Source organism: Mobula birostris, chromosome 13 (genome assembly GCF_030028105.1).
Source record: "Mobula birostris isolate sMobBir1 chromosome 13, sMobBir1.hap1, whole genome shotgun sequence".
NCBI lineage: Eukaryota > Metazoa > Chordata > Chondrichthyes > Myliobatiformes > Myliobatidae > Mobula > Mobula birostris.
In genome coordinates this window covers 95,350,640-95,367,028 of record NC_092382.1, presented here as the reverse complement: position 1 = coordinate 95,367,028, position 16,389 = coordinate 95,350,640, and the positions used below count along the sequence as shown (strand labels likewise).

The following is a 16,389-nucleotide window of genomic DNA, read 5'->3' as shown; positions in this document are numbered from 1 at the left end:
ACAGAGCAGCGGAGTTAATGACAAATAGTGAGTTTAACCGATGAAACATGCCAGCCCGGCCTTTGTTTGTTTGTTTTTTTTTAAAGTGTAGGGGGACTTTTTCTTTGTATAAAATTTTTTGCATCTTTTTCATGTTCAGTTATTAAGAGATTGGAGGCTTAAATTACATATGTTATTTGGAGTCTGTGTCTGTATACATTAACCGTTATTAATGTCATCCTGTTCTCTTTGTATCATCATTATTGTTACGTTTATCAATTCGAAACTTAATAAAAAAGATTGAGAAGGAAAGAAAGGATAATAATAAATATAAACAAAGATGCGGTGGAGCCAGTAAAATGCAAAACAAAGCAGCGGGATACAATACAATCGATGGGTGAATATGAAATTGATAAGTATCTGGGATATTAACAAGGAAAATAGATCACAGCGTGATGTAATTAACTTCAAAGCTCAAGAAAATCTGCTAATCAGAGCTCAGCGGTAAAGGTATAACAATGGTAATAAACACTTTCACCCATATTAAGGTGATCCTTTGGCATGATATCTTGGTCCTAAACCAATCTGGGTAAATACAAATACAAAGAAAATAAGGACTGAAGTGACAAATTTCAGCTAACATTAGGTACGTTCGAATGCGCATAGATTAACTCAACCGCAGGACAGCAGCGGAAAGGAATAACAGACTCTAATTACCGGAACAACGGCCCGAAGGAATTTCTAAGAGTACACTTTCATCAACGGAAACAAGGGTCACCACTCCACGGAAGCGTATGAAATTCCGATAAGAATTATATACCACTAAATGTAAATGAGAGCACAACCCAGAAAAATGAATTTATCTCCTGTGAAGAAAAAGTTAACCAATAAAAGAGCATGGCCCTCCATGGAGAACATCCCCACCAGCTGAGCAAACGAGTTGTCGACAAGGAAGGGTCGAACGCCTGGCTCAGAGTTGGACACCTCTTCCCAGAAACAGAAGGGCCCCTTGAGCCAATACAGGACCAGGTGGTTAACAAAAAAAAGATTCAAAAATACGTGATCAAAGACCAACAAATTCAAGATTGTGAATGTAGAAAATGCCGAAAAAAAATAATGCAGAAACAATCCAACACATCACAGGATCCTTCACCCAATCTGATCAACGCAAACATCATTCATCAAAAGCTTGCTTGAAAATGTACACTCATAAATGAAATCACACCTTTTTTTAAAAAAATACAAGCCTGACCCAGGTTTAAGATTATAATACCACAAATTATATTATGGACTATCAATTATTACAGATGGCGCAATCGTAAAAAACCATCTGGATATAATAATACCGGATGAACAAGCAAGAACAACTTATTTAATCCATCCAGCGATTCCAAACACACATAACTTAGAAAAATAAGTAAGTGGAAAAACTCCATAAATATGCTGAATTGAAAGAGGAAATTGAAAGACTTTGGAAGATGATCAAGGTATACATTGTCCCGATAGTAATATCTACAACTGGTGTAATCCCATAGGCACTACACCATAGCATTAAACAATTAGGGCTACTCATTAATATTTATGTAGATCTTCAGAAACCCACAGGACTAAACTCCACTGGAATGGTCGGAGAGTCCCTAGCAATTGACAAATGAGTGTGCCTGGATTAGTCCGAGCCTCAGGTTTTACCAACTGGAGTTAAGAAAAAAATAGATGATGATGATGATAATAATAATAACGACAACAATATAATATTCAGAAGAAGAAAGCAATAGATCATAGTGCGATAAAGTCAAAATTTACAACAGAATTTAGTTCAAGGCTTAAAATATCTGCCAAACAGAGCTCAATACAAAAACAAAAATCAAAGAAAATAAACACTTCCACTGTGCACATATTAACATATTCTTTCGGCATAGTATTTTGATCCGAAACCAATCTGGATAAATTTACAATAGAACTGAGAAATGAAACCAACTATATTTGAAAAGGCTTTGTACACTCTAACGCACTTACATTAACACTACCTAGGACAGAGGGGCAAGTGAGGTGCCAAGTATTAGAAATTACTCAACAGTCATATAAAACTTCTACAGATATACTTTCATTAACGAAAACAAGAATCAGCACTCCAGTTGCAGGAGTATTTGAACGTAAGGTGACTCTGACAGGAAATGATAACGTCATAAAGTTGGCAAGCGATACTGTTTCTGATAGCGGTGGGGCAGATTAAAGCAGAGCAGGACCGTGCGTCAGCGTAGATATGAGTTATGGAGTGGAAGCGTGAAGTGGCAGTGCACGGAGAAGGATGGTAAAGGGCCACGTACTGGGATGTGGATCACCCACATTTAGATGGTGTTTCATTTGCCACAGAACCTGTTCCTGTGCTGCACTGTTCTGTATTCTTGCGTCGTTTCTGCGATTCCTCAGAAGCTCCAGGCTGGCAAATAATGTCTATATAATCCCATTGTCTCCCCTTTGTGTTTTCCGGATCCCCAGGCTTGACAACAATGGTCTCACGCTCTCTTGCGTCAAGGAACTCGCCTCCGCTCTCAAAAGGAACACCTCGCTGCTGAGGCTGGATCTCGGCTTCAATCGGCTGGGCGACTCGGGGGTGAGCTTACTGTGGCAAGCTCTGAACGTCCGGGAGTGCAAACTACAGGGATTACGGTAAGCAGCAGACTTCCAGAAACTGTGACGATAATAACTGGATGCGCGGATGATAATAATTGGAAGCGAGTGATTTATGGATAGAGATAAATGGAGAGGAAATGGGGAGGGTGTGTGTGTGTGGGGGGGGGGAGAGTTGGAGAGAGATGAGCTGTGACAGAGGCATAGAAGATATGGACACAGATATCTAGTGAGATGAGAAGAGGTGGATTGAGAGATCTTGCGAGATTATGAGAGATGGATAGAGAGATCTAGTCATATGAGGAGGAATGGACAGAGATCTCGGGAGATAAGGAGAGGTGGGGACTGAGAGATGGAGTGAGATGAGGAGAGGTGGATAGAGATCTAGGGAGATGAGGAGAGGTCGATGGATCTAGTGAGATGCGGAAAGTTGGATAGAAAGATCGCGTGAGACAAGGAGAGGTGGATAGAGTGGTGGAGTGAGAAAGGATGGATGGATAGAGAGATGGAGTGAGATGAAGAGAGATGGATAGGGGATCAAGCGAGATACGAAGAGGTTGTTAGAGAGATCGAGTGAGATACCTAGAGGTGGATAGAGAGATCCAGTGAGAGGAAGAGCGACAGATGGAGAGATCAAGTGAGAAAAGGAGGAATAGACAAAGAGATCTACTGAGATGAGAGATGGATAGAGAGTTCGAGTGAGATAAGGAGAGAGGTGGAAAGACAGAAATGGAGGAAGAGAGAGAGACAAAGAGATGTAGAAGTGGAGAGACGGGAATAAAGTATAAGGTATGTGGATGGAGAGAGAGAGAGGGAGAGAGACAGAGAGAGAGAGAGAGAGAGAGAGAGAGAGAGAGAAGAGAGAGCTGAAAGATAGATATCCCCACAACGGAACGTTGAATAGAGCACAGGAAGGAAACTTGGAGTGTGACATCAAACAGAGGAATGTAAAGGACTGTGAGATGTGAGGTTGTCGGAGATCCAAGCTCACAATGGGCGTGGATTCTCCAAGGTGCTGGAACCTGTGAAGTTGTGGGAGATGTCTGGTGCATCAAACTACGCTGCTGAGGAAATGCAAGGGGAACTATCTCAGGGAGGCTGAGGAATCACCAACGGGCTCCTCCTCAGCGCTGCCTGACCCACGCTACACAGTACAGCGCTGCATTTCACGTACGTTGCTCTCACAGTCTAGTTCCCACCCGCAACGTCTCTATTTCACGTCTTTAATGTTGTCCTTTGTTCACCATCTTTCCTTCCGGCATCATTGGTCAGAAATTAGCACCCACCCGCTCCCAGACTGCCTTCACCAGATTACGTTTCCTGGACAGCCCATATCTCTGTTTTTCAGCTCTGTCGATCTGAGGCGTCCACTGTCTGTCTCTACCCACACACACTCAGTATGTCGCCGCCCCTTGCTGGAGTATTCCGGCCACCGGTGGGTTGTGTTTCATGTTCCACGGTGCCCAGACCCTCAGTACTCCCATGCTGCCCCCCCCCCCCACCGTCACTGCGCCACTAGGAACAAGGCCCCCCCCCCAGAGGGACACCGCGCTCAGGCCGCTATGGCAAGAACGGTATGGCCCGGCCTCCTGCCAGTCCCGGGCTGGCCAACTCTCTGCCGCCGAGTCGCTGATTTTTCTGTCTGATCCTCAGACTCAGGGCCGTCGGTCTCACGGACTCCTGCACCGAACATCTCCTCTCCGTCCTCGAATTCAACTCCTCCCTCAAGGCCTTGGACCTGAGCTCAAACGCCTTCACGGATGGATCGATACCCGCTATCCGGCGCCTGATCATGAACCGAAATAGCCTGGAGAACATCCAGTGAGTGTTTGCGCTGCTCGGCAATTCGCTGAAATATCTTTCAGTTTCGTGGGCAACCTGTGCCCGTAGCTGATATTGGCTGTCAGACGCAGCTCCCTTGCTCCCTGCGATCTAATTCTATTCAGTCTGATACTGTGTGGCTGTCTCCCCCTCGAGAGAAGTAGGCTGCGGGGTACGGACAGCGCCTTCTAAGTCATGTCGGGCATAGACAAGACCATAAGACATGGGAGCAGAATTCAACCATTCGGTGCATCGAGTCTCCCGCTCTGTTACGTAGTGGATGATTTATTGGCTCCCCACTTAAAGGAAAGTTACGTCACATCCGGAGTTTCTCCGGTTAGCGGACGACTTCCCTCCACGCCTCTGTGACGTAGCGGGGAACAGCGTACGAGGCAAGTTACAGCGGTGGTTCGCCATTGCCTTCCGCCGGGTGAGTTTCCAAAGGGATCACCAGCTCGTAACCCAGCACGGATGGGAAGCGTGCAGGGGAGCCGGCTGGCTGGATTCGAACCCGGGACCTCTCGTCCCGAAGTCCGACGCTGATGCCACCACGCCACCAGCCGGCTCTCCTCCCCACTGACTACCGCAAAAAAAAACTGCCTCAGCGCCCCGCACCCACCAAGCATGTAAGGACAAGGCCCCTGATAAAGACCATTATCTGTTGTACAAAACACACCTCACCCGACAATTGGACGTGCCACAAGCTCTCCCACTCTCCCTGACAAAGGGGAAATGAGATGTCTCCTTTCGCAGCGAGAGGAAGGCATAACTAAGCATCTCGCATTCTTCCATCTTCTTCCGGTAAGCTTTGACACTCTTAATAATCAGGAACCGTTCAACCTCTGCTTTAAATATACCCAAGTGTCAAGACGCCGGAGAAGAGATCCAATCTCAGACTCAGTACTGTACACACAGTGATATGAATGAAGTAACAAATTCCGAGGTGCAAATAAAGGCGACGTCAAAGTGCAGGCAAAGATCAAAAACATCCAGAGAAATCCAAAAACCACAATAGGAAACAGGCAGAGTCGATATTCATACGGACAGAGTACAGGTACGAATGCTGGAAAGGCTCAGGAAGATTCACTGGCACAATCTGGCAACAGACAGGGGAAAGCACAGGACTGAAATACACTGAGCAATATACAGAGAGGCAGTTGATAGGTGGAGCACCACAATGAGACACAGTGGAAGCAATACAGGTAATAATGCGAAACAGGTGAGAGACGGAGTACTCCGTAATACAGGGGCAGGAGCAGAGCAGGAGCGGGGACAGGAGCCCATGGAAATACAAAGCCACGCAGTGACAGCTAGGGGGAAACACACAAACAGACAGAGTTCAACTGGAGTTTCTGACACCAAGACGTGTCCTCCACAGCCATCTGTGGCTATGAGTTCCACAGATTCACCACCTTCTGGCTAAAGAAAGTCCCCCCTTAACTCTGTTCGAAAGGAGCGTCCTTGTATTCTGCGGCCGTGCCCTTTGGTTCTAGACTCCCCCGCTGTGGGGAACACGCTCTCCACATCTACTCTGTATTGGGCTTGCAATATTCGATAGGTTTCAGTTAAATTCCCCCCGTTAATCACAGCTCAAGCAAGTATAAGCAGAGCGACACAAAACGCTCCTCACATCTTAACTCTTTCGTTCCCGCAATCACTATGGTGAACCTCCTCTGGACTCTCACCAGCGCCAGCACAGCTTTTCGTTTCAGATAAGCGGCCCAATATACAGCGTCAGCATAACATCCTGTCTTGAGCTGGGTTGTCGCAGACTCTTCCTCGCGGTTGAGGGCTGTAGAGGGTACCTTTTTTCCCGGACTAGGAATGACCCTGTTAAAGATTCTCATCTTTAAAAGAACGGTTTAAAGGGGATCTGATGAGTAGGGTTCTCACACAGAGTGTGGTCCGTATGTCCCGGAGCAGGTGGTTGGGGCAGAAGTAATAACATTAAAAAAACACACTTGGATATCTGCATGGATAGGAAATCTGATTGATGTAGACCAATCACGGTCAAATAGGGCAATCTCGGGTAACTTTAGGCGCTAGAAACTTGGGACGAAGTGCCTGTTTCAGGGATCTGTGACTCTATAGCTCTCTTCAATCTGTTTCAGGCTGGTGGGGAACCAGTTCACCTCGGGTGGAGAGAAGCAGCTGCAGTTGCTGCAAGGGATCAGAAACAAACTGAGCGTCTTCGTGTGAACTTGGGACTGTCCGCATTCACGTCAGCCGACCGCACCCGACCGCCTGCTCCAGCCTGAAGTTCGGCCCGGCGCTGCCGTGAGCCCCGGGTCAGGCTCAGCCAGTGTCACTTCGCCCAGTGAAACTGCAACGCTTCGTCCTTCAGCTCCCCCGTGACTCCCATAAGAGCAACGTGGATTCAGGAGTTCGTACCAACGCCAGTCGCCGCAGGTGGGGTGCTTTCAACAGTACTGCCGTGATGGTCGTCATCAGTCCGGTCATTGGGTCTGGGAGTTGGCACATCACGTTGCCGTTCTATCAGAGGGGCTCCACCTGGAGTATCATGTTCCGTTTTGTTCGTCCTGTCGTGGGGGTGTCGCTATTAAACTGTAAAGATTGCGGAAAGAAGATTTACGAGGATGCCGCAAGGACTCCGGCGACTGAATTACAAGGGGAGGTTGGCCAGCCTAAGACTTAATTCACTGCAACGTAGGAGGGTGAGGGTCGCGACAACTGCATGAGGCGAATGGTGCGTCAGACGCTGTTCAGCTGTGTGTTCTATGCTCTATGTTAATTATGTATAACATCACGAGGGGTGCGGTGCAAGGGCTTGAATTTGGGGAGATCTAACAAGAATAGGGCATTCCGTGAATAACAGGACCGATGAGGATTGTTCTAAATCAGAGGGACCGAGGAGTGTAAGTGTAGAGTTAGCTGAAAGTAGAGCCAAGATTGACAGGTTGGTGAAGAAGGCACCTGGTACAATGGCCTTCATCAGTCAGGGCCCTGAGTAGAGAAATGCCAAGTTATATGCAGTTATATTCAACGTTGATGAGACTGCACGTGAAATACGTTTTACAGATTTGGTCAACTGGTTAAACGAAACGCATTAATAAACAAAAAAAAAGTGCATAAAATATTTACCGGTATGTCTACAAACCATGGGGGTCTGAAGTACAAAGAGGGTTGCATAGGCTGGGAGATTGAGAAGCAACCTGAACGAGTAAAATAAGATCATGGCCACTGTTCCCTTTAAGCTGCGCGGGTGCGCGGCCGCGCAGTAACTGAAATGCCCGCGTGAACATGGCTGTCGTTGCAGCGTATGTATAACATCAGAGGCCAGATATTTAAAAAGAACATCAGTAGCAGTTTCTTCAAACAGACGGGGGCGCGCAGTTGTAATTGAAACACCCTGGTTTCCTTGGATGTGTAAGTCTAGGGAAATCGCTCTCAAGTCCCGCCAAACTCGTGAGGTTGAGACGGACCTTCACAGCCCAGACCCCGGTTTGTGTAGCTGCTGTGTGATTTGCGACCCTGTTACGAACTGGGCCATGAAATGACAGACAGTACAATGCATACGATTAAAGGAACTATATTTTTGAATCTTACCTTAACTAAATGGTTAGTAAAGAATAAACAAAAGAAAAAGACCCATTCTAATTGAACAGTCTAATGTGCATAATTTGGAGCTCCAGTTGAATTTCACTGTCGCTCCTGCGCTGGCCCCTCGCTCAGCGTGATCGCCCTCACCACCTTCCGAATGTCGCTCTCAATCCATCTCCAACAAACAGGTCTCCCACTGGATCGTAAGCCACGACCGGTTCTCCCCAGCATCCCCTCTCCATCTCCCGCTGAAGCAAAAGCCCTATTGTCCCTCACCAAGAAAACGTCCTGCTAATTGGATGGCAGACATTCCACATCACCCCTCATCCTCAACAATAACTCAAGAAAGCCTGAAAGCAGAGCCAAGCCCTCCCGCCGTAAAAGCGGACACGCGCCCGAAATTGGGGTCTGTGTGACGAGAAGACGTTGCGTGGACCGACTTTATTCCCTGGAACGCAGGAGACTGCAGGGTGACCAGACATGGGTAGAGAAGATTACCAGGGTGAAAGTACATCGTCCTTCCTCAGGGTAAAAACAAGAGGCGAAGGCTTATGATCAGAGGCTTGAAATTTAAAAGGGATATTATGGGGCAACTTCTTCGCGCGACGTGTGGTACGCAATTGGAACGAACTGCCCGAAATGGTGGTTGAGGTGAGTACATTTACACAGTTTAAAATCCAAATAAATATGTACACGGATACAATAGCTTTGGAAGGAAACGCCGGCAGATGGCATCTCTGGGCAGCACCGTTGGCACGAAGCGTTGTGCAGATGGACCTGTTTGTACGCTGTATGACTGCGTGGCTCTGTGGAAGAACGGCTGAATCTGGCGGTGGGTTTACTGAATGAATGATACGCCTGGCGGTGTAAGAGAGAACATTTGAATGACTGATTCACTGCTTTGGAAAATGTTGTTGAAATGTCACCCTTTGTCTTTGTCATACTGAATCTCGGGAACACGTGATGCTCATGTAAATTATTTTTCAAGTTATTTTTGACGAGTGACTTCCACCGTTGACAGGATTAGGATTTCCTAAACTGAAGGAATGGGCACTGCCTTTAACACTTTCCTTTCAGTATTAATCCAGACAGGAGGGGAGACACATAAGGGGAGAGAGAGAGAGGAGACAGACAGACCGAGATAGAGGGAGAGAGGGAGGGAGAGAGGGAGAGAGGGAGAGAGAGAGAGAGAGAGAGAGAGAGAGAGAGAGAGAGAGAGAGAGAGAGAGGAAGAGGGACAGATAGGGGGAGAGTGAGGGGGAGTGAGAGGCAGACTTTAATTGAGGGTGCAGATGCACGCACACACTTTCGTTCATATAAGATGCTTGAGATTATGTTTCGTCGATCGAGTTTTCTACACAAGTACTGTAAACGTAAAAGTGCAAACATTTTTCCTGTTTATTTCTCGTCGCCTCTTCATAGGAAGGATGTGCAGGCTTTAGAGAAGGTGTAGATATTTACCAGGATGCAGCCTGGACGAGAGGGTACGTCTTATGAAGATCTGTTGTGTGAGCTAGTGAATTTCTCTTTGGAGGGAAGGGGGATGAGAGGTGACTTGATAGAGGTGTACAAGATGAGAAGAGGCTTGGATAGTGCGGAGAACCAGACACTTTTCCCAGCGAGGAAATGGCTCATATGACCGGTCATAATTCTAATGTGACTGGAGAAACGTCGCTTAATGGATGAAATCGAACCCGCATCCACCAATCATCCCACGCCCCTGCCCTCCTTTGTTTGAAGAAGATGCCCGTTGTTGATTCTCTTCAGCATTTCACCTTTCACCTTTAACCCGTGAGCTTCAGTTCCTGTCTCAACCGCCCTCAGTGGAAAAGCCTGCGTGCAATTACCCTATCTACACCACTCCTGATTTCATATATCTCTGTCAAATCTCCCATCATTCCCCAAAGCTTCAGGTATTAAAACCGTGGCCTATTCACTTTTTCCCTATAATTCTGGTCGTTGATTCCCGGGAAAATCCTGGTGAAATTTCTCTTCACTCTTTCAATCTTATTGACACCTTTCGTGTAGCTAGGTGGCCGGATATGCGCATGTGCTCTATCTTCTAATTAATACGGGGCGAGGATGGAAACACTGCACTTATCCAAGTGGATCGAGCATCTCAAGGTACGGAAATATTTTGGGAAAACTTGATACTTTTTGTACATGCTGTCTGGAGCAGAGAACTTACAACCAATCTGTCCGCTGAGAAATTCCCTCCTTACCCGCTTTGAACAAAGAAACCCTTGCTCTGAATCTAGGCGCCCACGTCCTGTTTATTGGTGCCACACTCAGAGTGCTGCAGAAAGTGATGTTAGATTGGACCACAACGCATTCGACCTCATCGTTTGCACAACTCTTCATCCCAGGAGCCTGGTGTAGGGTCGTCCACAGAGCGCCCATGTACCTAATAACGTGACCACTGACTGTAGGTTCATGGTCTGCCGCTAGTGTTACCGACCCCCTTCAGGGTTCTCCGTGTGGTGCGTTCAGACATCGTCTCCTCCACACCATTATTTTAACAGGTGGTTAACTGAGCTGCTGTTGCCTTCCTGTCAGACGGAAGTGTCTGGACATTCTCCTTTTCCCCTCCCTCATTCTCACCCACAGAACTGCCGCGCACTGGATTATTTTTTTTTCGTGCCGTTCCCTGCATGCTGCGGAGACTGCTGTGCGTGAAAATCCCAGGAGGTCAGCAGATTCTGAGATACTCAGAACACCCGGTCCGGCACCAACAATCATTCCACAGTCAAAGTCACTAGGTCACATTTCTTGCCCGCTCTGATGTTTCGTCTGACCAAGTGAACCTCCTGACCATGTCTACGTGAGTTGTTGACATATTAATGTCTGATTAGATATTTGCGTTTCTGAACACGTGTACCGGTGCAGCATATGAAGTGGACACTAGGTGTACCTCTGTGACGTCACCCTCAGAGCAGCTTGGCTACTTTCTTAAAGTCCACCCGTCAGGGTCAATACTTCCTACCTTTGAATTGCAGAGTTATTCAGCACGGAGAAGACCTAGTTGTCGAAAAGATCTGCGTTGACCCCATTGCCCTTCTAACCCACTTCTATTTCGCGATGTTGGCCATCATCCTTCCAAGTTTTCCTATCCATCAACCAGCCTGAATCTCTATAAAGCATTATGACTGAGGTCGCCTTCATCATTCTCTCGAGCCTCTAGTTTTGGACTTCCCCATCAATATTATCTATGCTATTCTTCCTTACCTCGATGGACGTCAATGCAATGAGAAATTCATTTCACAATTCGTGTCTCATCTTTGCAGTTAAGAAAGGAAAAAAAATGTTGTAACAAGTAGGTGCCGACGGAGAATTGAATGGACTTCGGGATGCACGAAATCTGAAGCTCCACATGAGCCTTGTACTGCCAGTCGCAGCCGGGAGATGGCGGTACCGAGCCTTGTCGATCCCCATGTGCCAGGAAGCGCTGAGCACAGCAGGCAGGTGGCGGTACTGATGTATGTAGCTCCTCATGGGACTTGCATTGCCAGTCGCGGCCAGGAGGCGGGGATAACGTACCAGAGACTGTAAATGAAGACGAGAGCACGCCACTCATCAATCCCAGAATTACCTTCCGTGGACAGATACCCCAGCAATGGGAATTAACATCCGGGATGCTTTTCATTGGGCAGATCCAGAAGACATTTGAGCGGAGGACTTATGCGCCAACGCCTATGCATGGTCATCCATTCAGTCCCATCGCCCGCGTTTCCAGAAACCCCAGGAAGTTTACTTCTTCCAAACATCCAGTCAGGTCCGAGTCAGTCGTCCCCTGAAAGTGCAGAAGGAAGTAGAGAACATCGCAAAAAGGCCTAAAACCCTGATTAAGCCACAGTCCGAGTATCCGGAGTAAATCTGCGTTGGTTCTGGGCGTTGTGGATAGGGTACAAAACATGCCTCACGGATGCTGTCTCGGTCAGAGGGTTTCAGCCGCAGCGTACGGTTGGATATACTTGGATTGTTTTCTCCGGAGCGTTGAAAGTTGGGGAAGAGCAGTTACAAGTATATAAATTTAGCCCAGACCAGTAAGACACACGGATTATTTGTCCCTGGGTAGACATTTCATTATCTAGACGACATTAGACCAGAATTAGGTCATTCTGCCCGTCGCGTCTGTTCCGTCATTTTATCATTTTCCTCTCAGCCCCGATCTCCTGCTTTCTCCCCGGAACCCCTCACATCCTGACCAATCATGAATCTGTCCGCTTCTGCCTTAAATATACCCAATGACTTGGCCTCCACAACCGCTTGTTGCAAAGAATTCTACAGAGTCACCACTCTCTGCCCAGAACTATTTCCCCCTCATCTCCGTTCTCAATGGATCTTCCTCCGTTCTGAGGCTGTGTCCCTCGGCCTTCGTCTCTCGCACCACAGGAAACATGTACGTACACTGTATCGAGGCATTTCGACATTCGATAGACCTCAATGAGATCCCCCTCAGTAAGTATAGGCTCAGGGCCATCAAAGGCTTCTCACGTGTTTACCCTTTTAATCCCAGAATCACTTTCGTGAACCTCCTTTGAACCCGCTCCAAAGTCAGTACATCCTTTATTAGATAAGGGGCCCAAAATGCTCACGATACTCCAAGTGAAGCCTCTCCAGTGCCTTATAAAGCTTCAACATCCCATGTTTGCTTTTATAGTCTGGTCTTCTTTAAATTAGTTCCAACATCTCGTTTGCCTTCCTCACCATCAACTTCTGCCAGCTCTTTCCTTACGCCTGTGTAGGTTCGCATCAACATTGATACACCTGACCTCAGCTTCTGCTTCAAACATTAATGGGTGAATTGTATCATGTTATGGTAACCGGTCACAAAGTGTCCCTGTACCTTCACCTCTCTAACCAATTCCGGTTCATTGCACAACATCCAATCCAGATGAGCTGATCCCCCACCCTAGCCCAATCTACTTGTGGGTTGATCACGAGCTGATCCAAAAAGCCAACATTCAGACATTGGACTCCTCCATCTTGAGATCAAGCACTAACCAGATTTTCTCCATCTACCTGCGTATTGAAATCTCCCATGTCTATCGTAATATTGCCCCTTTGACGTGTAATTTCTTTCTCTTCTTCTAATTTGTAACCCACGTTTTTGCTACTGTTCAGAGGCCTGTATATAACTTTCCTCAGGGTTGTTAAACTCTTGCAGTTTCTTCGCCCTTCCCAAAGAGTTTCTACGCCTTTCGATCTTGTCAGTTCTTTCAAAGGATTTGTTTTAATGTTTCTTTTTTATTTGCCAACAGAGCCACACCTCCTCCTCTGCGTACCTGCCCGTTCTTTCGATGCAATGTGTATCCTTGGAGGTTATGCTCCCAGCTGTAATCCTTTTTTCAGCTCGATCCTGTGATGCTCACAATGTCAACCAGGCCACTTTATCAATGCACTACAATTTCATCTGCCTTTTCCCGTATACTGCTGCATTCAACTGCAACCCCTTCAGTCTTGTATCCATCACTCTTCCCGATTTTGTTCCCCTTTTACATTGCAACTCAACCTGTTGACTGCAATTTTGCCCCTGTCCTTGCTAGCATGCCTTTAGCGGTGGTGGACGGAGAGAGATTTGCGGGATTTTTTTTCAACACGGCGAGTGATGGGCACATGTTGGTGTTGCTTACTTTGCAGCCCAGCTGAAACACTCCAGGACTTCCAGGACCGACCAGACGCAGACACAGACATTCACCAAGGAAGTGTTCCGAAGTTCAAAATAAATTTATTACCATAGTCTGCATACGTCACCAATTGCTAGCTAGAAATTTTGTTCTTTTCAGAAAAATAAAGGAATAGAATACAATTTCTGAAAAAAAATCTATTCTTAACAAAGTCTGGCAAGCATTGAATATGTAGAACATTACAAACCGTGTAAAAAAAAGTAAACAAATAAATCCGACAACAGGTGAGTGGAGTCAGATCCGCGTTGAGGTGGTTGAACGCTGGTTCAGGAGAGAGATGGCTGTCCGGTCACCTGGTGTTCCTCAACGTGCTGTCGCGGGACCTGCGGATACTGTAAATCCGAGCCCATGGGAGTAGTGAGAGGACAGCATGGTCTGGATGGTGGGGGTCATAGAAACACAGAAACATAGAAAACCTAAAGCACAATACAGGCCCTCCAGCCCACAATGCTGTGCTGAACATATACTTACAGTAGAAATTACCATAGGCCTTTATTTTTCTAAGCTCCATGTTGCTATCCAGGAGTCTCTTAAAGGACCCTATCGTATCCACCTCTACCATCCTCGCCGACAGCCCATTCCACGCACTCACCACTCTCTGCATAAAGAACTTACCCCGCCATCTCCTCTGCACCCTCTTCCAAGCACCTTAAAACTGTGTCCTTTCGTACTAGCCATTTCCGCCCTGGGAAAAAGCCTCTGAGTATCCACACGATCAATGCCTCTCATCATCTTATACACCTCTATCTGGTCACCTCTCACCCTCCGTCGCTCCAATGAGAAAAGGCTGAGTTCACTCAAACTATTCTCATAAGTCATGCTCCTCAATCCAGGCAACATCCTGGCGAATCTCCTTTGCACTGTTTTATGGTCTCCACATCCTTCCTGTGGTGAGGTGACCAGAACTGAGCACAGTACTCCAAGTGGAGTCTGAACAAGGTCCTATAGAGCTGCCACAATACCTCCACTTCCTCATCCAGGTCATTTATAAAAATCACGAAGAGTAGGGGTCCGAGAACAGATCCCTGAGGCACACCACAGGTCACCGACCACCATGCAGAATATGACCCATCTACAACCACTCTTTGTCTTCTGTGGGCAAGGCAGTTCTGGATCAACAAAACAATATCCCCTTGGATCCCATGCCTCCTTACTTTCTCAATAAGCCTTGCATGGGGTACCTCATCAAATGCCTTGCTGAAATCCATATACACTGCATCTACTGCTCTGCCTTCATCAAAGAGTTTAGTCACATCCTCAAAAATTTGTTAAAATACATTAGGACAGGTAAGTCCCCGGGGCCTGACGGAATATTCCCCAGGCTGCTCCACGAGGCGAGAGAAGAGATTGCTGAGCCTCTGGCTAGGATCTTTATGTCCTCGTTATCCACGGGAATGTTACCGGAGGATTGGAGGGAGGCGAATGTTGTTCCCTTGTTCAACAAAGGCAGTAGAGATAGTCCGGGTAATTATAGACCAGTGAGCCTTACGTCCGTGGTGGGAAAGCTGTTGGAAAAGATTCTTAGAGTTAGGATCTATAGGCATTTAGAGAATCATGGTCTGATCAGGGACAGTCAGCATGGCTTTGTGAAGGGCAGATCGTTCTAACAAGCCTGATAGAATTCTTTGAGGAATTGACCAGGCATATAGATGAGGGTAGTGCAGTGGATGTGATCTATATGGATTTTAGTAAGGCATATGACAAGGTTCCACACGGTAGGCTTATTCAGAAAGTTAGAAGGCATCGGACCCAAGGAAGTTTGGCCAGGTGGATTCATAATTGGCTTGCCTGCAGAAGGCAGAGGGTGGTGGTGGAGGGAGTACATTCAGATTGGAGGATTGTGACTAGTGGTGTCCCACAAGGATCTGTTCTGGGTCCTCTACTTTTCGTGATTTTTATTAACGACCTGGATGTGGGAAGAGAAGGGTCGGTTGGCAAGTTTGCAGACGACACAAAGGTTGGTGGTGTTGTAGATAGTGTAGAGGATTGTCAAAGATTGCAGAGAGATATTGATAGGATGCAGACGTGAGCTGAGAAGTGGCAGGGGGAGTTCAACCCAGGGAAGTGTGAGGTGGTACACTTTGGAAGGACAAACTCCAAGGCAGAGTACAAAGTAAATGGCTGGATACTTGGTAGTGTGGAGGAGCAGAGGGATCTCGGGGTACATGTTCACAGATGCCTGAAAGTTGCCTCACAGGTGGATAGGGTAGTTAAGAAAGCTTATGGGGTGTTAGCTTTCATAAGTCGAGGGATAGAGTTTAAGAGTCGCGATGTAATGATGCAGCTCTATAAAACTCTGGTTAGGCCACACTTGGAGTATTGTGTGCAGTTCTGGTCACCTCACTATAGGAAGGATGTGGAAGCATTGGAAAGGGTACAGAGGAGATTTACCAGGATGCTGCCTGGTTTAGAAAGCATGCATTATGATCAGAGATTAAGGGAGCTAGGACTTTACTCTTTGGAGAGAAGGAGGATGAGAAGAGACATGATAGAGGTGTACAAGATAATAAGAGGAATAGATAGAGTGATAGCCAGCGCCTCTTCCCTGGGCACCACTGCTCAATACAAGAGGACATGGCTTTAAGGTAAGGGGTGGGAAGTTCAAGGGGGAGATTAGAGGAAGGTTTTTTACTCAGAGAGTGGTTGGTGCGTGGAATGCACTGCCTGAGTCAGTGGTGGAGGCAGATTTACTAGTGAAGTTTAAGAGACT

The 16,389-nt window shown here is 46.9% G+C and overlaps 1 protein-coding gene across 1 annotated transcript in view; it reads left to right on the top strand.

Moving 5' to 3' along the window:
* Window positions 1–7,515, top strand: part of LOC140208060 (NACHT, LRR and PYD domains-containing protein 3-like) — a 61,122-nt gene extending 53,607 nt beyond the window's left edge. The window contains exons 11-13 of the mRNA XM_072276586.1: window positions 2,479–2,649; window positions 4,264–4,431; window positions 6,543–7,515. Coding sequence (XP_072132687.1) covers window positions 2,479–2,649; window positions 4,264–4,431; window positions 6,543–6,630 — 427 coding nt within the window. The 3' untranslated portion in view covers window positions 6,631–7,515. The remainder of the gene's footprint in view (window positions 1–2,478; window positions 2,650–4,263; window positions 4,432–6,542) is intronic.
* The last annotated feature ends 8,874 nt before the right edge of the window (window positions 7,516–16,389 follow it).